The following is a 23,041-nucleotide window of genomic DNA, read 5'->3' on the forward strand; positions in this document are numbered from 1 at the left end:
GCCATTTGGGGAGTGAACCAGAAGATTGATTCTGTCACTCACTCTCCCTCTCTCTCTCTCTCTCTCTCTCTCTCTCATCTGTAATTCTGTCATTTGAATAAATAAGTAAATCTCTAAAATAAAAAATAAAGAAGCATTAGACTTATAGATAGCAAATAGGAAAAGTCATTGATTAATGAGCAAGGATTTTCTATTGCTTATAAATGAAATAAGAATTATATTAAAAGTTTTTTTTATTTCATTTGTTGACCAAAATAAATATCCTTCTGATAGTCTTATTTGTTTCTATGTCTTTAACTTTCATTAAGAGCAATGAAAAACCTCATTCATTCAACAAATGGATAGTGAATGAATGAAAACATCTCCATATGCTCAAGTAGATACACATGAAATCATGACAAATGACTCAAAACTGATTGGATTAAATGATAAAAGTAAAATAAGCAATATTTTCCTTTTTTTCTATTTCAAAAGCCCCATCATGGGAGACAAATAAGTTAGAATCATGAAGGCACCTATACAAAGAATGCAGTTAAGATGGTAGTTATTGTTGGGCAAACTAATTCAGTGTTTTATTTTAAATAAATATTAACACAACTGTTCTCCACATCATTTTCCTCAAAACAATACCAACATCACTGTAATGAAAAGGAAAAATATAGTCTACTCATTGAGAAATACCAATCATTCATGGGTGACCCTTTAAAAGTTAAGTAAATGTTATTTTTTATGCAAGATTCTTTTCCCCATGACAACTTTCATTTTGTGATCTGCTATTGCAAAACCTGGAGACTGGCCCTAGAATAAAGGAAGGCACTGCTGCTGTGTCCTGCTTTTTTCCCTAATCATTCTTTCTATGTTACTTTTATTTAATACATATAAAAGGACCATGCTCTAGAGGGTGTACATACAACCTCAACACTTCGAATCATGCATCAGAGAGACAGGACTGGAATTCCAAATTCCAATTTCTTATGTGAATTCAGAAAATGAGTTTTCTTTAAAAAGAAACAGATTACACCGAGCTTTCCAATATCCACTCAGAATCTTAGAGAGCTGCTTTTCCACTATGACCATCAGAACTGCCACACTGATTTAACATCCCATTCATAGACATGCTTCTTTTAGCAAACTGTCCATATGTGTTCAGTGAGTTAATATAACAATAGCATTCCTTTAATTCTCCATTCAGGGAGTACCTTTGCCTTGCTCTGGATCTCGCAGCAGGCAAAGTGAAAAACTTACTTGGCTTTGTGTGTGCTCTTTTAGACGCGGGCCCCTCTGTGCCAGAATCCGGAGGTCGGCTAGCTAACTGCAATGCAGTTGAGTTGTTCCTGTTAGTGTTTTGGGACTCAACGTTTGTGACAGCTTCATTCTGTGGTTCCGTACTTGGCTTTGTGCCAGTCTTTCTTTTCTGCTTTTGGGACACAGATGTGCTTGGAGTCCAGGTAGGAGGCAAAGCAGAGGTAGTGGTAGAGGAGTCCTGACTCGAGCAAGTCTCTGAAGATTGAATCACACTGTCATTGGCAACTTTACAACACTGAGTATTGTCTTCATGTCCCACGGCTTGCTTGGACATGGACTGGGGCAGTGCTACACTGCAGCCTTGTATTTGAGCCCCATTAGTTTGAGAATAAACATTGCTAACCTTGGTGACTTTATGTTGCCCATTATTACAAACCTTGTATCGGATCATTAGAATGATGATGAAAACCAGCACAGATGCTACAATTATTCCACCAATAATAATAATCATGGTGCCTCCCAAAAACTGGGACTGCATGAAATGGCAACGCACATAATCCTGTTCCGTGGTAAACTGGATGCAACCCACGACTCTTGTGGCAGTGAGGGAAGTGATGCCATCGTCATATATGGCCAAGACACACAAGTCATACATAGTTCCAGCAGCCAGATTATTGACCAGAAAAGTTTTGCTCGTAGGAGGTATCATTCTGAAGGACAATAGAATTTGAATTAATATTAAAAACAAAAGAAAAAAAATACACACACAAAGTCATTATGACTTTAGAACTGTCTCATTTCAGTACTCATTAAGATAAGAACATTTATAACAGATATGAAATATGGGAAAATGATCTAATCTTATATTTACCCAGTTGAAATGGTTGAAAGTCATTGTTGGCGTCTGCATTATATTAATGGTGCCTGCACCATGCCTTGACAAGCTTACTAATTACATTGCTTGGCAAAGCAGAACTCCTAATAAAAGGCACTGCTAAAAAATCATTTATGACAAATTGCTTTTGAAAGGTGTGACTGTGACATTATCTGACTACTAAACAAATCCATTTAGCACTTACAACACCTCTGTGACTAAAAGCCAATTTGAAGGAAGGGAAAACACTGACAATCACATTAGAAACCAGAATGCAAATGCATTTCAGAGGATTTATTTTCCAAACCACTAGTAAGCTGCTATGCTATGGTACCCATTGACGTTATCTTTAACAAAAAACATAGTAACTAAGATTAAAGTATCTTATTTACAGATCTCATCCCTTTCTTATTCCTTCAACACTTGTTTCCTAGCATGTTTTTATCTATAAATGAAAGTGATGAAAATGTATGAATACAATTATCCTGCAAACATGAAAAAGGCAAGGATGTTGACTAGAACATAAATCCCTTGTTCTATTGCACACTGATGAAAATTTCTATGAGAGTACATTTTCTAAAGTCTGACAAGAGTTCATAAACACCTATGAATCAAGTACCTTGTGAAAGTCTTTCGGTGGGAGCTTATTTTAAAATAAATTTCTAGACAGTTGCAACCAAATATGAACTAATCTAAAATGAATTTGGAAAAAAGGCCTGAAATCATATTTTTCCCTGAAAGTGAGGTTTGGAGATTTGCAAGTGGATCAGTTTGACAATACTGATCTGGTTTTGATGCTAAAACAATATGTTCTAAAGCATCAGGGAATTTTCAGGCAAAAGCAAGTATTTGTGACTAAAAATACCTTCCTCTTGCGAGTACAGGATATATATCAGACGTTACTGAGAACTTCATATACATTTAGAGCTAACCTCTCCAATGACTTAATGTGATAAGAATTTACACTATGTCATAGATAGCAGACCTTAGGATCAGACAGTCAAGGAATTTTTTTTCAATATACAAAATTTATTCATCATTATTTGACTAAAATCTTAGTACTGAGAAAATTAAGTATGATTTATTTTGGAGAGGTAATGCCTACAGTATACAGAATGCTCACCAGCTACAGAAAGGGGAAGGGGAAGGGTGAGTACTTGATATTGACAACTAGCGAAGTAGCCCACAGGCTAGGATAGGAGTCTGGTATAATCAGAGCAAACTGCTTTATGCTAATATACATGTATCAGAGCCTATCTCCCTAAACATTTAGTGATGAGAGGGGTATTAAAGAACATTTAGTCTAATCTCTTCCCTTTAAAGATGAGGATATTAAAACTCATCCAGGTAGAACCTTGCCCAGGATTGATCATCTAACTACCTAGAAAAGTTTGATATTTTTTTCCTACTAGCTCATGCTTATTTTTTTTTTCAAATTACTTTCCCTTCCACACCTGAGTAAAAAGCAAATTATTTTCAAGAAGTCACCTGAGTATTTAAGAAATGAGCAGATTTAATATGTGAAAAGCTTGAAGACAAAAAGTCATTTCAAAGCCAGAATTTTGCGTCATTTCCTAGGAATAATAATTGTCTATTACGAGTGAAATTATATGAAAGGGTAAAAATGTGTATTTCCCACTGATAATTGGACAAGATGTGACTATAAATCAATGAGGCTGAACTTTAGAAAAACATACCAGAAATTCTTTAGCAGATGCAAATTCTTATCCTTACCTGGGGATTACATACTTAACTCCAGTGATACTTTCACTGCTCAAAATATTTATAACATATCTCTTTGGAACTGTCTTAAGAACCAGTGCACATGAGACAACACATACACATGCAACTCAGTTACTCAAAAAATCAGTCTCATTATTTTATAGTTACATCCTATTTTTGACCAAAAATGGCAATACCCATCTTGATCACCCACCTTATTCATAAGACTTGACTCCAAATGGCTTTTGCTTGTTTCCAAAATTCAAATTCACCCTCAAAAGACGAAGATTTGCCACAAGTGAGGATGTTCAAAATAGTATGACGAAGGTTCTAAAGATAATTCCAAAAGTGCTTTGAGCAATGGCAGCATCATTGGGATAATGGTATAGCCTCCCAACGTGACTTCCTTGAAGGAAAGAACACTCAGGTGGATGTGTAAATTCTGGTATGTTTTTGAATTTTTAAAATATATCAATCTTGTTCTCTGATAGTCACATCTCTTAGATGAGGTGAAAAAAGTAAGCATAATATTAAATATATATTTGAACTCTCTAAAAATAACACTTTTCAAAACATCTCCCCACATGTACTCAACACCTTTTACAAGCTTTACCTACTACACTTTTAAAAATGAAGTACTGTAGTACAACACAGAGTAGAACCTCCAATGAAAACAACTTAAATGAATAGGCCCTACACTAGGATGCATAGAAGCCTATAAATTTGATTAGTTTTTCTTACCTGTAAACAAGGGTGTCATCATAAGTACCATTGTACTGGATTTGAAACATACGTATTCCAGGGATATTTCTTTGAAAATTAAATTTTAATAGTGCTGTTGATGAAGTTGCTTCTGCCACCACAATTTTATCTTGACTCATTTTAGTATCACCATTACTACTGCTTGCATTAGAACCTGACTTAGTAGAAGTTGAAATATCTGAAGAACCAGGATCAGGCTCATGAATATGGTTTGTACTATTTAGTAAGTGAGGGAGTTTAATTATATGTAAATCCACTGATTGTGTTGCTTCCCCAGCGGGATTGGAAGCAATGCAGGTAAAAGCACCTGTATCCTTTACAGTCGTTATGAGAATGTCAAGAGTTCCATTATCATATACCAGAGATCTTGTTGCATTTGAAATAAGCTTCCCTTCAGGAGAAATCCAATGAATTGCAGGTTCAGGGTCCCCCCTAGCTTTACACCTCAGGGTTGCTCTTTGACCCTCCAGGACTCTCATCTCATGTGTGTGACGAGTGATGAGGGGTGGCTCACACAAAAACTCTTCCTCGGGAATTGACCAGAAATAGCGGCCAGTTAGAAGTGCAGGAGAAGCACAAGTCTCTAGGTCATCTTCTCTGGACAGACGCCTCAACCATAACAATTCACAATTGCAATGCAGGGGGTTTCCACCAAAACTTAATGCAAAAGTAGATGGGCTTATGATTCCTGAGGTTGCTAGTACCTGAGCTCGCTGGAAGAGAGGATCAGGTGGTAGCTTCTGCAATTTATTTGATGTTACATCTAGCCGAGTCATCTTGTGCAAGTGGGAGAAAGTCCCCTTAGGAATGTTGTCAATCATATTGTGATCCAAACTAAGAGTGTGCAAGCTAACCATCTTCTCCACAGCATCCCAAGGAATCGTTTCTAGATTATTATAGGACAGATCCAGCTCCTCTAGGGCAAAGACGTCATCGAATGCCGTCGAAGAAATTAAAGTCAGCTGATTGTTGTTTAATATCAAATGATGGAGATTGGAAAGCCCACTGAACATGTCATTTGTAATCTTAGTCAACCTGTTGCTATTCAAATGCAAAGCCCTCAAATTTCGAAGGTCAGCAAAAGCGTGAGGTGTAATAAAACTTATTGTATTCCTGGATAGAGTCAGGTCCACCAAGCTGGTCATATTGGCAAAATCTTTCCTTTTGATATTTGTAACAAAATTGTCTGCCAACCGCAGTTCCACAGTTCTTCTGTCAATGTTTGGTGGAACAAATAAAAGCCCTTTCTTGGCACAAAGGGTCGCAAGATTAGGAGACAAAATCTGACAGACACAACGCTTTGGACAGATCTGTGCTCTCACTGCTATGCCAATGAAAAACAGATAAAAAAGAAATTTTTCCATTGTAGATCAGATTTAAGAGCCTGTAGGAGAAGCCACAAAATATAGTGTTAGTATCCAATTATTGAATGAGTTCTCATATTACTACTATGAAAGTATCTTTATGCCGAATAGAATGCAGAATTTCATACTTAACAAAAATGTATTATATATCTTCTGTATTGCAGACAAGGTCCAATTAGAGAGTCAGAGATCATGGAAACTTTGTCCTAAATACTGAAGAATATTTTTATAGGTAACTTTGCAGATTAAGGGATATTTGAAGATTTTTAGCTACTTCATATCATTAGCCAAAATAGAAAAGAGACTACTAATTGAAGTTGAACTATGTAGCATAATCTTTGAAGATAATAAATTATTCATCAAGTTGTAGGAATATTTACAATCTAACTTGATATAATTTAACTTTTATATCATAACTGCAAATACAGGATCCTACTGACAAAAATCAGACTGAAAATTTACCACAAAATCTCCAAATGCCAAAAAAAACCTAGAATATCATATTAGTTATAACATGAGCTTTTGAAGATAATTTTTGGAAATCAGTTATCAAAATACTCACAAGTGAACTGAAAAAAATACTATATTCTGTTTTCATTGTTTTTTTTTTTATGGAAAATCATAATGCCTTAATATTTACTCAAATTTAATTTAAAAAACACTTTGGTTATTTCAAACACTTTGGTAATTTAAGTGATCTTAATTATATATTCCTATTGAAATTAATTCTCAAAAATGCCAACATGTTTGTTATCAATATTTCATGAAGGTTGAAATATCAGAGGGAAATCAGCTGTAGGAAATCATCTAGCTTTTAAATTGATTGTATACACGAAATATGGAATTATCTAAAACTATTTTAAATCGTTTTGAAATTACAGCATATTCTTATAACTGAATTATTTTATGCTTCTCTTATGTAGTCATAAATATGATTGTAATATCATTCTCTGTAAACAGAGGCTTCTGTTCCTGACCAAACAATGGTATTGAACAGTCTTTCCACAATTGGCAGCAAAATAGAAAATGTAAAAATATACAAAACAAAGATGTTCAAACACAGGAAATGATTAAGTGCAAAACTGTGATCCTTGAGATAGCGAATAAAAACATGAACCTTTTACTGACTTTTGGAGACACTTTTCACTATACAGTATGGAAAGGGAAAGAAGACAACGTATAAACAATCTTGCTAAGCTGAAGAGAGAGACTGGGATGCAGTCTCAGGTGGCTTCATTTTGTGAGATAGAGCAGCAGAGAACACATGTTACAGATTTTTAAATATATTGTTATTATTATTATTATTTGAGAGGAAAAGAGAGAGCCCTCCCATCTGCTGTGTCACAACCCAAACGTTAGCAACGGCTGGGCCTGGGCTGGAGCCAGGAGCTCCTTTATTGGTGGCTGGAACCCAATGTCTTGAACTATCACCATTGCCTTCCCAGGTCTGCATTGGCAAGAACCTGAAGTCATGAGCCAAATCCAGAAATTGAACCCAGGCACTCCAATATGATACATGGTATTGAATAATGAACCCCAGCAATCTATGCAGGAGACAAGCAATCAACACTAACCCTACTGAAATACTGATTAAAAAGGATGATGGGAAAGTAAACAAAATCAGTTCCAGTGCTGTGGCATAGCAGGTAAAGCTGCTGCCTGCAGTGCTGGCATCCCAGATGGGTGCTGGTTTGAGTCCCAGCTGCTCCATTTCTGATCCAGTCCTTGAGCCCTTGCATCTGCGTGGAAGACTTGGAAGAAGCTCCTAATTCCTGGTTTCCAATAAGCTCAGCTCTCTACATTGCAGTCATTTGGGGAGTGAACCAGTGGAATGGAAGACCTCTCTCTCTCTCTCTCTCTCTCTCTCTCTCACCCTACCTCTCTCTATAACTCGTCTTTCAAATAAATAAATCTTAAAAAAATAAACTGACAAAGCAGAATTTCATCTGAAATCTGAGGGAACATATCAAAATGTCTAACAAGATCATAATTGCAGTGCCAGAAGGAAAATAAGAAGACACAGGGCCGGCACTGTGGCATATCTGGTAAAGCTACCGCCTGCAGTGCCAGCATTCCATATGGGCACGGTTCGAGGCCTGGCAACTCCATTTCCTATCCAGCTCTCTGCTATGGCCTGGGAAAGCAGTAGAAGGTGGCCCAAGTCCTTGGGCCTCTGCACCCACGTGGGAGACCCAGAAGAAGCTCCTGGCTCCTGGCTTCGGATCAGCGCAGCTGTGGCCATAGTGGCCAACTGGGGAGTGAACCAGTGGATGGAAGACCTCTTTCTCTCTTCCTCCCTCCCTCTCTCTCTCTCTGCCTCTCCTTCTCTCTCTTTGTAACTCTGACTTTACAATAAATAAAACCTGTTGGAGTGAGGTGGACACTATGGGAAATGGTGGCTTGATCAGCATAGCCCTGACTGTTAATGAACAACTAAATACATTATACCTCTTAGTAGTTTTGTTATCTGTTCTACTTAATATGACTGGTTTAGATCTGTAATTGATGCACAGTTATTCTTAAGTGTTGAAAATTAACTGAAATGTGATCCCTGTTGAACATGGTGGTGGGAATGGGAGAGGGAAGAGATGTATAATTTGGGACATGCTCAGGCTGACTTGCCCCAAGTGGTGGAGTTGGAAGCATACCAGGGGATTCCAATTCAATCCCATCGAGGTGGCACGTACCAATGCCATCTCACTGTTCCAGGTGATCAGTTTCAGTTCACAGTTGGTCATGGTGAAGGGACTGGGAGTCAAAGGGAGCACATAGACAAGTCTAGTACCTGCTAACGCTAACTGATGGAGTAAATAAAGGGGAGAGTGATCCAACATGGGAAGTGAGATACTCAGCAGACTCATAGAATGGCAGATGTCCTAAATAGCACTCTGGCCTCAGAATCAGCCCTAAAGGCATTCGGAGCTGGCTGAAAAGCTCATGAGAGTATTTCAGGCATGGAAAGCCAAGACACTCTGGCAAAAGATCTCTGCGAGTGAGATCCCAGTGGAAAGAACAGGCCATCAAAGAAGGAGGTACCTTTCTCTGAAGGGAGGAGAGAACCTCCACTTTGACTATGACCTTGTCTAAACAAGATAAGAGTCGGAGAACTCAGAGGGCTTCCATAGCCTTGGAAACTCATGACTGGAGCATAGGGGGATTGCTGATGCCATAGACAGGAGTGTCAATTGGTAAAGTCAGCAACAGGAGTCACTGTGCACTTACTCCTCATGTAGGATCTCTATCCTTAATGTGCTGTGCATTGGGATTTAATGCTATAACGAGTACTCAAACAATATATTTCACTTTGTGTTTCTATGGGGGTGCAAACTGTTGAAATCCTTACTTAATGCATACTAAACTGATCCTCTGTAAAAAAAAAAAAAAAAAAAAAGAAAGAAATTATCAATTCCCAACTTGACTCACACTGGGATTAAACATGACAATAGGTCTAATCTGATTTCATCATCATTTTAAAAAATCATCTATTATTTTTCACTTTATGTTTCTGTGTGGGAGCAAACTGTTGAAATCCATACTTAATGTATACTAAGCTGATCTTCTGTATATTAAGATAATCGAAAATGAATCTTGATGTGAATGGAAGGGGAGAGGGAGTGGGAAAGGGGAGGGTTGTGGGTGGGAGAGACGGTATGGGGGGAAAGCCATTGTAATCCATAAGTCGTACTTTGGAAATTTATATGCATTAAATAAAAGTAAAAAAAATAAATAAATAAATAAATAAATAAATATATCTTTAAACAAAAAAGAAGACGATGGGGAAGAAGAAATATTTTTAAGCAATATTTTACAGCTGAGAAGTTATCACACTCAATGCCATTAATGATCTCAAAAGGTCACTGCATCAGATTGTACAGGAACATAATTACATCCAGACAAAAAAGTGAAAACTGCTAAAAACCAAATATGAGAAGAAAAATCAGAGACAAGAGTCAGAGAAAAAGACATTACATATAGGAGACTAGCCATTTGAACTAGAATTGAGTTCACATTATACATAATTAAGAACAAAAGAAAAATATGATACTATATTTTAAATTCATAAAGTAACATATATGGTTTCCCTGATCTGTGGTAACTAATACAGTACTTAAAATGCAATGTACAGGAGTGAGATTGATTGACATTTTGAGATTCAATGATCATTTACAGCTCTTGTCTACACTGTTGAGAAGTAATTTTTTTTTTCTTCACACTACTTTTTGAACTCTTTATTTAGTGTAGGGTCAATCTTATATATATAAAGTAAACTGAAAATAGATCTTTGTAAAAATTAAGAGTGGGAATAAGAGAAGGAGGAGGAAGAAAGGTGGGAGGGAGAATAGGGTGGGAAGGATAACTATGTATCTAAATCTGTGTATATGAAATGAATGAAATTTGTATTCCTTAAATAAAATTTTAAAAATTCTTAACGTAAAACCAGCAACCTAAAAATCTATATCCAACAAAGTATTATTCAAAATGAAAATAAAAATATTCACACATAGGTAAGGCTGAAAAATAAAATCATCTCAGGTATTCTCTATAAGGTATAATAGAAGAAGTTCACCAGTGTGGAAGGAATAGAGCAGCAGTAAACCCCCAGGCAAAATATGGAATCAATTACAAAGTGGTAGAACTAAACTGAAAAGATATCAATGACTTTAAATGCAAATGGAATGTAAAATTAAAGGAAAATATTATTAATATGCATAAAATAGAAAGGTTCAATTATAAATCTTTAGAAAAAATCCTAACTGAAAATAAAAATATAGGTCATTGAAAGTCAAGACAGGTGACTTTTTTATCAATAATAAAAATGTTGTCTTATAAAACTAGAAAAAGACAAAGAGTAAACCAAAAATAAATACAAGCATTTCATAGCGAAAAGGAGTCAATTCCTCAAGAAAACTTGAAAACATTGAACGGACACAAAACTCAGAACAGAATCTTCAAAGTAAATGAAACAATATTTATACAGGACAAAAGTAAGGAGAGACATGTTTTAAAATGCACAAATACAACTCAGGATACAAATTCTCTCTTATTAGTTAACAAAATAAGCTGACAGAGATGGGATCAGCAGTTATAGAAGATTTGAACAGCCCTATACTACTATCAAGCAACCCAACATAATTTAGTTTTGGAACACAACTTAGACATGTACACTTGTGTATGAAACTTCACAAAGACTGTCCATATAATAGGCCTTACTTCTCAAAATATCTAAAATGGTGTCTATCACACAGAATAATTTATATAGCCACATGGTATTTTAATATAAATCAATAAAACAAAATACTTAAGAAATGAAAAATGTTTGGTAATTTATAATTGTAGAGATCAAAGAAAAAATTGCATGGGAAATAATACTTTAAATTGAATGCCAATGTAAATCAAGTTGCAACACAACTCATGAAATAAAAAAATAGAGTATTAAGTTGCTATGGTGAGACTGCATATATTAGAGAACAGTTTTTTAAAATACATTTTGTCTGTTTGAAACCTAAACCTAAGTGAATAGAAGAAAGGGAAATGATGTAAATAAAAGCAGAGATCAATAACATAGAAATCAGATAAAAATAAATAAAGCCTACACATATATTAAAAGCTATGATTTAGGCTGGCGCTGCGGCTCACTAGGCTAATCCTCCGCCTAGCGGCGCCGGCACACCGGGTTCTAGTCCTGGTCGGGGCGCCGGATTCTGTCCCGGTTGCCCCTCTTCCAGGCCAGCTCTCTGCTGTGGCCAGGGAGTGCAGTGGAGGATGGCCCAGGTGCTTGGGCCCTGCACCCCATGGGAGACCAGGAAAAGCACCTGGCTCCTGGCTCCTGCCATCGGATCAGCGCGGTGCGCCGGCCGCAGCGTGCTGGCCGTGGCGGCCATTGGAGGGTGAACCAACGGCAAAAGGAAGACCTTTCTCTCTGTCTCTCTCTCTCACTGTCCACTCTGACTGTCAAAAAATAAAAAAAAAAATTAAAAAAAAGCTATGATTTAGAAAAAATTGGTAAATTGATCCATACCTTTATGATGAATTAATAAAAAATGAAGAAAAGTAAAATATTAATAAGGAGAATAAAAATAGATATCAATACAGATTCCAAAGGCTTTACAAGACAAATAAAAGGATTTTATGGATAATATCATGTCAATGAATGCAACAACTTAGATTATATGCATGAATTCACTAAAATCACAAATTCTTAAACTGTTAATACAAGAAAACACACTGCAAAGTACAATAGAAAATTTACATTGTAGAACGCATTAAGGACAGAGATCCTACATGGGGAGTAAGTGCACAGTGACTGTTGTTGACTTAACAATTGACACTCTTATTACTTAATATATACTAAACTGATCTTCTGTATATAAAGAGAATTGAAAATGAATCATGATGTGAATGGAAGGAGAGAGGGAGCAGGAGATGGGAGGGTTGCAGGTGGGAAGGAAGATATGGGGGGGAAAATCCACTGTGATCCAAAAGCTGGACTTTGGAAATTTATATTTATTAAACAAAAGTTAAAAAATACAATAGAAAATATAAATATTATCACTTTTAATAAACAAATTTATTTCAAAAACTAATTCTTTCCAAAATGATAGTTGCAGATTAAGTTGTATATGTATATATCTGTCATAATTTAGAGTATATGATACCTTATATGTGAAAATTTAAATGTTCAATGTATAATTGTAAATTTAAAATATTACAAATGTATTATATATATATGTGTGTGTATATATATATATATGGAGAGAGAAAGAGAGAAGATGGGAAGGAGGGAGGGAGAATCAGAAGAAAGAGGAGAAAGAGAAAGCAAATATGATAAATGGGAATATTGAAACTCTGAGTGAAGGGTTTTTAGTGTAAAAATTTTCACATTTTCTTCTAATTTTTGGTAATTATGAACAGATGATTATATTACTTCAAAAGGGAACAGGAATTTTCCATTTTCTTTTCAAGTATTGATTCTAATAGAAGAAAATATATAAAATGACACTTTCTTATCAGAAGTTAAGTCAGGTGTTTAGAACGCATATCCTCTTCACTGGGTCATACCTCTTCCAGAATGCAATTCCACTCCAATGTAAATTATTCCTCCTATTTAATATCCTGTCGTTCTTTATTAAAAGACAACATATCTACATTAAGGCAGAAGTAGTGATTTACAAAATATGAGTAAATTCAGAATAAAATATAGATCACTCTTAATTCTAACTATACTTTCCACTTGAGACTTCTAACTAATGAAGAAAACAGTATGAATTCTGATTAATGAGTTTTCCCAAGTTATTAGGACAAGACAGTTTAAAAATTTGTACGACAAGAGGTAAAGTATCATGTAAAGAAGTATAGTTTTCAATTCCTACAATTTCACAAATTAATTCTTGACATATTTATTAGATACTTTGCTGTAATTAATTTAAAATTTTACCAATATCATCAAATGCATTTTTATCTAGTTAAATAAAAATATTTCAGATATGATCTCTCTGTTGCAAAAAAGTCAAATGCAAACAATTCACATAATTCTGTTAAATATTTGTCTGCTGTAACTCAGGAAATAGTGACACAGTTGAAGCTCTTTCTAAACTATTTACAAAAATCTCTATTTTATGTGTTCTTTCAAACAAATTCCTTTTAGATACAATTTGATACTTTTATAAACAAAGAAGAATCTACCAAATCAAAACTGGAAAATGATTTACCAGCACTGCATCCATCTTTCAGTTCATGACAATTCATAACATATGCTCAAGAGAATCAGTATTTATTGGGTAACTGGAATGGGATATAAAAGCAATTTTAGATTTTTCAGCCAACTGAGAGGATAAGCTATTCTCCGCAGAAACCAATATGGTAGCAATTTATACAATGAGTTAAAATAAAGCTATTGGCCTCCCCTAGAGCCGCATTGCCGTCATTCAGCAGAACTGTATCCATTCAGCTAGTACCCCTTTACACAGGTTAATGCCTGGGGACAAATACTAATGCCTACTGATGCTGACAAGTTGTTTTAGGGTGTTTTGAAATGGTCATCGTTTTTAAATGATATTTGAATAGAGTTTAGATAGTTAAGGGAATTTGATACTTTTGAATATTTTATGTTTTGCCATTAATTTTGTTCTAGTTAGGATTATAAATTCTAACACTATAACTGAATTCTCCATGAAAACATGTGCTGAGGTTACCACAATTGAAACTATTAAATCCATGCCTAACAGTCTAATAAATGTAAAGGAAATAATGGTCTTTTATTTTACAGGGAAGAAATGAGCTTGTAATACTGAAAACCTATATTAATTACTGAGTGGAAAATTTGCTATGTTGTAGTGTTTGTTTAACTTGTAGATATGCAAATATTTCAGCAACCTATAACAATTATATTTTTTCTTTGACTAAAATCATCAATAATAAAATTCCTTAGCACATTTACATAATAAATTATTAAAATTCATCCAGACATTCATACACTCATTATTTCATTAATTTCTCTGTAAGGATTTATTTCAAATCAGCAGCACATCCAAGGTATTTTGCTGGAATCTATCAAGTTTTGAAGGTTAGGTTTCTCTGTGCAGGACAAAGACATACACAATCATTACAGAAGTCAGGCTACAAAATGTTTTGATTTAATACATCTTTTGATAGTTAAATGTACACAGTTCAAAGGGACCTGTGAATTTTTAAAGTAATATCCTGTTTTCATTCACAACCTATTTATATACATGAATGCATTTTAACATGACATATGCATATATCAAGACATTATTTATAATGGTCTTAAATAAATGACCAATTACTTAAATAACAATAGCAATGAAATTAGAGTTATCATTCACTGGACCCAGATAAACATAAAAAAAATATGGTCTTTGTGTTTTAAAGTTTAGGAAATGAGCTTGTGATACTGGAAACCTATATTAATTTACTGAGTGTAAAATTTGCTGTGTTGTATACCCTCTCTAACTTGTAGATATGCAAATATTTCAGCAATTCTCTGCTTTCCAAAATTCAAGTAAAGACTACAAAGGCATTTTATGTCTTTAAAAACATTTTGGGTTAATTTGTTAACTTACAACATAAAGCAAAAATCTGCACATCACACTAAATACTTATCACATTAAATTCTGTTTAATAATCCGAACAATAATAAATAAAATAGTTATTTTTATTCCCATCCAAATATAATTAAATTGAATTTAAGAAATGTTAAGCAAATCCTGCGAGGTCTTATAAACAAGTAGACAATAAAGGAAACTAAAACGTGGGTTGAAGATAGGGATGTATCTACTTTTAAAACTTTGATTTTCCTACTGTTCTAGGTTCTTAGTTGTAAATATGATTTATACTGTATTTTCCTGATGCAGCTCTTTTAATAAAAAGTTGACAACTATCACAACAATATCCTTTTCATCATGTGATTCACTCATTTGTTTTCTTGGTTTTTCCTCATTGTCAAATTATATTTAAAAGTAAGTAGGTTATTTTTAGGACTTCAGAACCCCATGGAAGGCAATCTAAAACACATATTTAAGCAATGACAATTACTTTTCTTAAGACGTGGTTAGAATCACCCCCTCAATTAAGTATAGAAAGTAAGACTTTTTATGACTATTGATTTGATTTTAAAAGTGAAGAAACTGGAAGCCTCCACCAAGAGACTATCAGAACTGATAAACACATTCAGCAAAGTTGCAAGATACAAGATCAACACGCGGGGCCCTTGCACCACAGCAGGTAAACCGCTACCAGCAGTGCCAGCATCCCCTGTAGGTGCTGGTTTGTGTCCTAGCTGCTCCCTTTCAGATCCAGCTCCTGATAATGGCCTGGGAAAAGCAGCAGAAGATGATCCAAGTGCTTGGGCTCCTGCTACCCACGTGGGAGGCCTGGAAGAAGCTCCTGGCTCCTGGATTCCACCTGGCCCAGTGCTAGACATTGTGACCATCTGGAGAGTGAACCAGTGGACAGAAGATCTCTCTTTCTCTCCCTCTCTCTCTGTAACTCTGACTTTCAAATCAATAACTAAATATTTTTTAAAGATAACATGAAAAAAGTAACATTTTATATACCAATAAAGACATTGCTGAAAAGGAAATTATGATGAATCCTATTCATAATAGCTGCAAAAATTTATAATACCTTGGAATAAATTTAAACAAGATTTCTACAATGTAAATTATAAATAGTTATGAAATAAATTCAATAGGATACAAAAAATGGATTGGGAGAATTAATATTGTTAGTGATTTGCAAAAACAATCCAATCCCCATCAAGGTACCAGTGACCTTTCTCAAGGAATTAACAAAACAACCCTAAAATTTAAATGGAACCACAAAGGATCCCAAATAGCCAAAATAATTTTGAAAAAAGAGAACAAAGCTTGAGTCATCAAAATACCAGATATCAAGGCACACTACTTTAATCAAAACAGCATTGCACTGGCATAATTATGACATAGAGACAAATGGAACAGAATATAACTCCAGAAATGAATCTCATATTGACAACCAACTAATCTTTGACAAAGGACCTAAAAATCAACCCTGGAGAAGAGATTGTCTCTTTAGCAAACAGTGGCTCAAAGATTTAAACATGAGATTGTAAACTACAAATTTATTAGAAGAAAATATAGAAGAAGCACTTCAAGACATTGATGTGGGCAGCAATTGTTTTGGATAACCCCCCCAAAAAAATAAGACAAATTCTGTTATATGAAACTAAGGACTCTGCACAGCAAAGCGCATAGACACAGTGAATAGGCAACCAACAGAAGGGTAGAAAATATTTGCAAATTATTTAGATGACCAGTAATTAATATATATATATATATAATATAAGGTACTCAAAAAACTCAACAGGAAAATAACATCAAATCTAGTTAAGAAATGAACAAAGCTTCTGAGTAGACATTTCCCAGAAGAGATACAAATGGCCATCAAACAAATAAGTAATGCCCAATATCACCAGCAATCAGGGAAATGCAAGTCAAAACAACAAAGATATATCACATCACTCCAATTAGATTGGCTATTATCATGAACATGAAAAATAATAAATACTAGCAGGGATGTGGAGAAATTGGAATCCTTATGTACTGCCGTGTAATGAAAATTAGTATAGTATATAGCTCTCTCAAAAAACTAAAAATAGATCAACCATATGACCCTGGGTGTGTATCCTAAGAAAATGAACTAAACCAATGAAAGAGATACCTGCATTACCATGTTTGTTGTAGCACTATACACAACAGCCAAGATATGAAATCAACCAAGATATCCATTAATTAATGAATGGATATACACATATATCATTATTAGCCATAAAATGTAAAATTGCATTATATAGTCAACATTGAAATTCTGACATTTGCAGCAAAATGAATGGAAATGGCTATCATTACATTAAGTAAAATAAGAAAGAAAAACATTGCAGGTTTTCTCTTGTATGTGGAAGTTAAAAATAATAATTATTATTTTAGTTAATTGTAGTATACATGTATGCATATATACATTTTATCTGAATTTTATACAATCATTACTAGAGGCTAGGAGGAGAGCGGGATGTGGTTTAGGGGCTATTGAATGATGGATACCAAAACACAATAGTGTGCTAAGAGACTGCAATGATTTCCAACATTGCTTGAACTGCAGTATTTTGGATTTGAATTAACTGTCACAGTTGGCAAGGTTTACATAAAATTGAGTTCTGTTTACTGTGAGTTTTCCTTAAACGTGTCCAGCAATACATAAAAATAATTTGAAAAGAGAAGGATGAAATATATAGAAAAGGTGAAAGTAATTTACATTTAATGCTTCAACTAATTAATCCAGTAGTGCCTCTAACTAAGAAGGGGTAAGTATAACTTATCTGGGGCCAAGATAGCTATTGCAGAGACCCACAATTTGACAGTCCACCTTGTACATGAAAAGTAAGTTTCCCAAGGCATGGCTTTCAAAGTTGACATAAAGCAAAGGATAGCCAAATTCTTCAGCTTGACAAATCAAACAGAAGTGCACTGTGAGGAAGAGGAGAGAGGGCCAGGTGACAGGCATGTGACCTTCAGATAAACAAGTGAACTCTCAGATTAAGACTATAATATTCGCTGTGGTATCACACTGTTGCACCCCATCAGTGTTAAACCTGAAGACTTTTACCCCAAGGTATTAGTACTTGCCTTCTGAGAAGCATCAAGGTAAAGGGAACTGAGAATCATCATTGAGTGGCAAGGAAACGGAGTCCCCTTGAAAGCCTGAGGACTTTCTTAAGCATCTAAGATTTCAATCTGGATTTACTGTAGCAGGCTCTTCCTATGCATTTCCTTGCATGATATTCAGGCTTAAATGGACATGACAAAGGAAAGGTCCAACATAGAACACCAATGAAATTATAATGCTCTTATCTCAGCCCAATAGATAACCTTTGTTCTGTTCCAATATTAAGAAAATAACAACCCTTTCTTCAGTGTTCACTTTTATTTATGATAATTTGAAAGAATATAGAAAAATTTTAAAAAAGAAAGAATATAGAAACACTGATAGTACAAATTTGAACAATTCTTTTAAATAAAGCAATTATAGATAATGATATTATATTGTAGTCTCCACAAATGGTAAGTGTTCTTACTACAAATATGAACTGTGTGAGGTAATGCATTTATTAGATTTATGTATTCTATATATTTGAAAACATGCTATACATGATACATATATATAATTTTACCTGACAATTAAAGAGAAATAATGCAAATTTGTATGTTATTAATCGGAATTTCAAATCTAGTAAGTGATTTAGTGATTTTGTGATCCATTTTTCCTTGAAGTTCTGAAACATAAACCTTTGAGCCTTTAAGGAGTCATGCTATCCACTGTAGCTAACATTCCTTGTAACGGGTTCCTGTGGTAATATTGGCTCCGCTGTGCTGTTGCCATAGCAATTAAAGAAGCACAGCCATGGGGTACTGCAGAAAGGATGATAATTAGCACAGAGGCCTTGTATGACAGAACTCGGGCTTCTAGAAATACAGATAGTTCTTCAGGGGGACAAAAACATAGTTTAGTCATTCTCCTAATATTATTGTGGCATTGAGGTAGCCTAGTTATCCTCAAATGAAAATCTAATGGAATAGCTGAGACTCAATGAAGCTGAAAAAATGGAAGAGGAAAGCCATACACACATAGAGTTGGAAGAAGTAGATTTTCCGAGGGTTTAAATACTAAATATGTGTGTGGGTGGAAAGTTCCGCCAGTACTCCTACAGAAATATTTTGACAAACTAACACCATATGGAAGATTTTATATCACTGAAATCAATGTGTTCCCTCTCTTTCACTTTTTCTCTCTCCCTCTCTCTCTCTGTTCATACACCCATCTGTCTCTCTGTTCCTCTTCCTTGGGGAAGTGAGAATTATGAGTATTTAGAACGTTTCATTGTATTTGGGGAAGTGCATTCATTATAGTCCTGAGGGGAAAAAAACTGCATATAAAATTGGCATAATTCATAAGTGTCTTCTAAGATTTTTGAGTTTTTGTTGACTTCAAATCAGATACTACACTATTTCATGCCTGAAAAGAGGAGCAAGAGTCAGGTTTATTCACCTGACAGCTATCTAAACTGTCTTACAACATGACTGGCACAGGATCTAGGCTCCATGAGTAAAACTGCAGCAAGTGTCATGCAGCAGGGAATCTGGCAGAGTCACAATAACAATGTAGAAAGGTCATTTCAAGTTTAGAGTGAGCTATGATATATCAATTGGGTGAATTTTTAATCAAGCTTGTAAAATGTTTTCCATGTATCATAAAGAAATGGAATTTAGGGGACAGCGTTGTGGTGTAATGAGTTAAGCCATTGACTACAGCACCAGCATCTCATATGTGTGCCAATTCTAGTCCCAGTTTCTCCACTTCTGATCCAGTTCCCTGCTAATGTGCCTGTGAAAGCAGCAGAAGATGGCCCAAGTCCTTGGGCCCCTGCATCTCTGTAGGATACCTGGATGAAGCTCCTGGCTCCTGGCTTTGGCCTGGCCCAGGAACCAGCAGGTGGAAGACCTCTCCCTCCCAGTAACTCTGCCTTTCAAATAAATAAAATAAATCTTTAAAAAAAGTGGAATTTTAGACAGGAGCTTAGTAGGGAAAGAATGACAAACAATCATAAATACATTTAAATACATACAATTGTATTTAGGTGTGTGTATGCTAAAACAGGCCTGCACAAATATGAGTATATGAGGAAGTTGTCTTTCTAATATTCATCCTTTAGGATTAATCCAATTTTTTTTTTTGACAGGCAGAGTGGACAGTGAGAGAGAGAGACAGAGAGAAAGGTCTTCCTTTGCCATTGGTTCACCTTCCAATGGCTGCCGCGGCCGGCGCACCACGCTGATCCGATGGCAGGAGTCAGGTACTTATCCTGGTCTCCCATGGGGTGCAGGGCCCAAGCACTTGGGCCATCCTCCACTGCACTCCCTTGGCCACAGCAGAGTGCTGGCCTGGAAGAGGGACAACCGGGACAGAATCCAGAGCCCTGACCAGGACTAGAACCCCGTGTGCCGGTGCCACAAGGCGGAGGATTAGCCTAGTGAGCCACGGCGCTGGCCAATTAACCCAAATTTTTACTTGTTGTATTGCTTCCCAGAATTAAGGGTTTACTTCCTATTTTCCTTTGCAACTAGATGTCATCCAGTGAGTCATGGCTTGCCATGATATGTAAGTGAAAATGCTCTGGAGAACTTCACAGGAGGCTAGATAACTGATGTCTGAGATAAGATACACCTTTCTTGTTCTTTTGTCTGTCTGCCTTTTTCTGAACTAAAATCTGGTCACAAAGTCTGGAAACAGCAGCCAGCTTCTGTGTTGCGGTGATCTTGAGGATGGGAGTTCAGAGTCAGGATGATGAAGAAAGAATTTCTGATCGTCGTGGATTTGTTTGACCAGGCCTAGATCACCTTCCAGTATGCTTAAGACATTGTTTTTAAAATCTTTGCTAGGGAGGGCATTTGGCACTGTGGTAAAACCAGATGGAATGCTACACTTCCGATTTCTGAGCATCTGGGTTTGACTCCCAGCTCTATCCTGATTCCAGCTTCCTGTTAATGTGAACCTATGAGGCAACCCATGACGGCTCAAGTATTGGGCCCCTAAAACCAACATAGGAATCCTACAAGTCCCAGGTATGTGGAGAGTAGACTAGTGAACAGGAGCTCTGTATTTCTCTCTCTCTCTCTCTTTCTCTCTCTCTCTCTCCATATGTGTGTGTGTGCATATACATATCAGATAAATAAATATGCATTTTTAAAAGTATCTGCATTTCACAGCCAAACTCATCTCACCTGTTTACAATATGATTTTTAAGTCATTGAATTATCAAATATGAATATGCAAAATTGATTAGAAACATAGCATGTACTCAGATTTATATGACCACAAATATATTTTCAATGTTTTTATATTTGTAATATTTTAATTTACCAATTTTTACATTTCATTATATTTGCTTCATATGTAAATGTTATATACATACACACTATTTTTCTTGAAAGCAGAGATATCTATATCACTTAATGACACGGATTATAAAGTGAGGAAAGAAGGACATATTATTTTGTAGAGGGTAAATTAAGTGCCATAACATTTATAATCATCAAATAATTATTTAAAAATTATATGCAGTGGGCACATATTTTCTGTGGGAAAAAAAAAACACTAAAACTGACTTGACTTGGATTCCATTAATACTAATTCACCCATGTTAGCGACGAGTGATAACCATAAAAAAGTCTATTAATTGAGACATTTTTGACAAATATCGCTCAGAGCTAGAACAAAACTGTTGAAAACAAGCATTTTATGAACATTCAAATGAGTAAACACATTTAGCATGCATCTGTCACCTATCAGCAGGAGGCAGTACTTATTTAAACCCTGAGGCAATTCTTGATAGTTAGTTCATAGCTAAGGAAGTTCGCTACACTATCGTAACTAAGAATAATATTATAAAAGTTAGTGGGCAACTACAGGTAATCCCCAACTATGGCAATGTAACATAAAAACAGCTGTGGGACATGATCATAGTTAAATGTGTGAAACAAGCACACAGGTCGGCTAGCTTCCATAATTTTGGCATGGATAAAAGAGTGAATGGGGTGACACTAATTAGAATATGGAACACAGGGGGAAAGGAGATGTGGATATATTGAAAAATCTAATTTTTAAGACGTATTTACTTATTTAGAAGACAGAATTACAGAGAGAGGGAAAGACAGAGAGAGAGAGAGAGAGGTATTCCATCCACTGGTTCATTCCACAGATGGCCACAAGAGCCAGTGCTGGTCCAGCCTGAAGCCAGGAATCAGGAGCCAGTAGCTTCTTCTGAGTCTCCTACATGGGTGGCAGGGGTCCAAACACTTGAGCTATCTTCTGCTGCTTTCCCAGATCATTAGTAGGGAGATGAAATCAGAGGCAAGGGAGCTGGAGGGGAGTCAGCATACAGGCAGTGGCTTAACCCGCTACATCATAATGCTGACCCTCTAATAGTCTATTTTTTAAGGTATCCATGCCATTTAAATCGGGGCTGAAAAGATGTTTAAATAACCAGAATACTGGAATTAAAATATGTATAAATGCAAATCCTGGAGAATATGATGTTTAGGGCTAGTTTCCAGATGACGAACTTGTTGTTTTAGATTTCTTGAGAGTACTCTATTGTCTAAATGTGAGAGCATTTTATAGTTACTTGTTATCATAGAAGATAATGATTTTGATTCAATGACTGTTTTTCAGGCTTTCATTGCCAATATTCTTAACTCAAGCATTTTTTAAATGAGATAAATCTAGTAACTAATATTGATCTCTCCAGTGTTTTGGAAACAGAGTTGGAAACCATATCAGTTTTTAATAATGCATCCATTCTCATTTTTCAGTTTTAAAAAGTTACTGAGTGGGGGCCGGCACTGTGTTGTAGCTAGTAAAGCCACCACCTGCAGTGCCCGCATCATATATGGGCGCAGATTTAAGTCCTGGCTCCTCCACTTCCAATCCAGCTCTCTGCTATGGCCTGGGAGGGCAGTAGAAG

The 23,041-nt window shown here is 35.7% G+C and overlaps 1 protein-coding gene across 5 annotated transcripts in view; it reads right to left on the reverse strand.

The window, feature by feature from the left end:
• Positions 1-23,041, reverse strand: part of LRFN5 (leucine rich repeat and fibronectin type III domain containing 5) — a 280,126-nt gene that overhangs the window by 11,892 nt on the left and 245,193 nt on the right. For 4 of the 5 annotated variants that reach the window (XM_051822187.2, XM_070053334.1, XM_017348274.3 and 1 more), the window contains 2 exons: positions 4,583-5,987; positions 1,246-1,955 (listed from right to left, as the gene is read on the reverse strand). In XM_051822187.2, the coding sequence (XP_051678147.1) occupies positions 1,246-1,955; positions 4,583-5,967 (2,095 nt within the window). In that variant the 5' untranslated portion in view covers positions 5,968-5,987. Of the gene's footprint in view, positions 1-1,245; positions 1,956-4,055; positions 4,248-4,582; positions 5,988-23,041 lie in introns of those variants that run through there. The other variant, XR_007910227.2, reaches the window with a different exon arrangement.

The sequence above is a fragment of the Oryctolagus cuniculus genome, chromosome 12 (assembly GCF_964237555.1).
Source record: "Oryctolagus cuniculus chromosome 12, mOryCun1.1, whole genome shotgun sequence".
Taxonomy (NCBI): Eukaryota; Metazoa; Chordata; class Mammalia; order Lagomorpha; family Leporidae; genus Oryctolagus; species Oryctolagus cuniculus.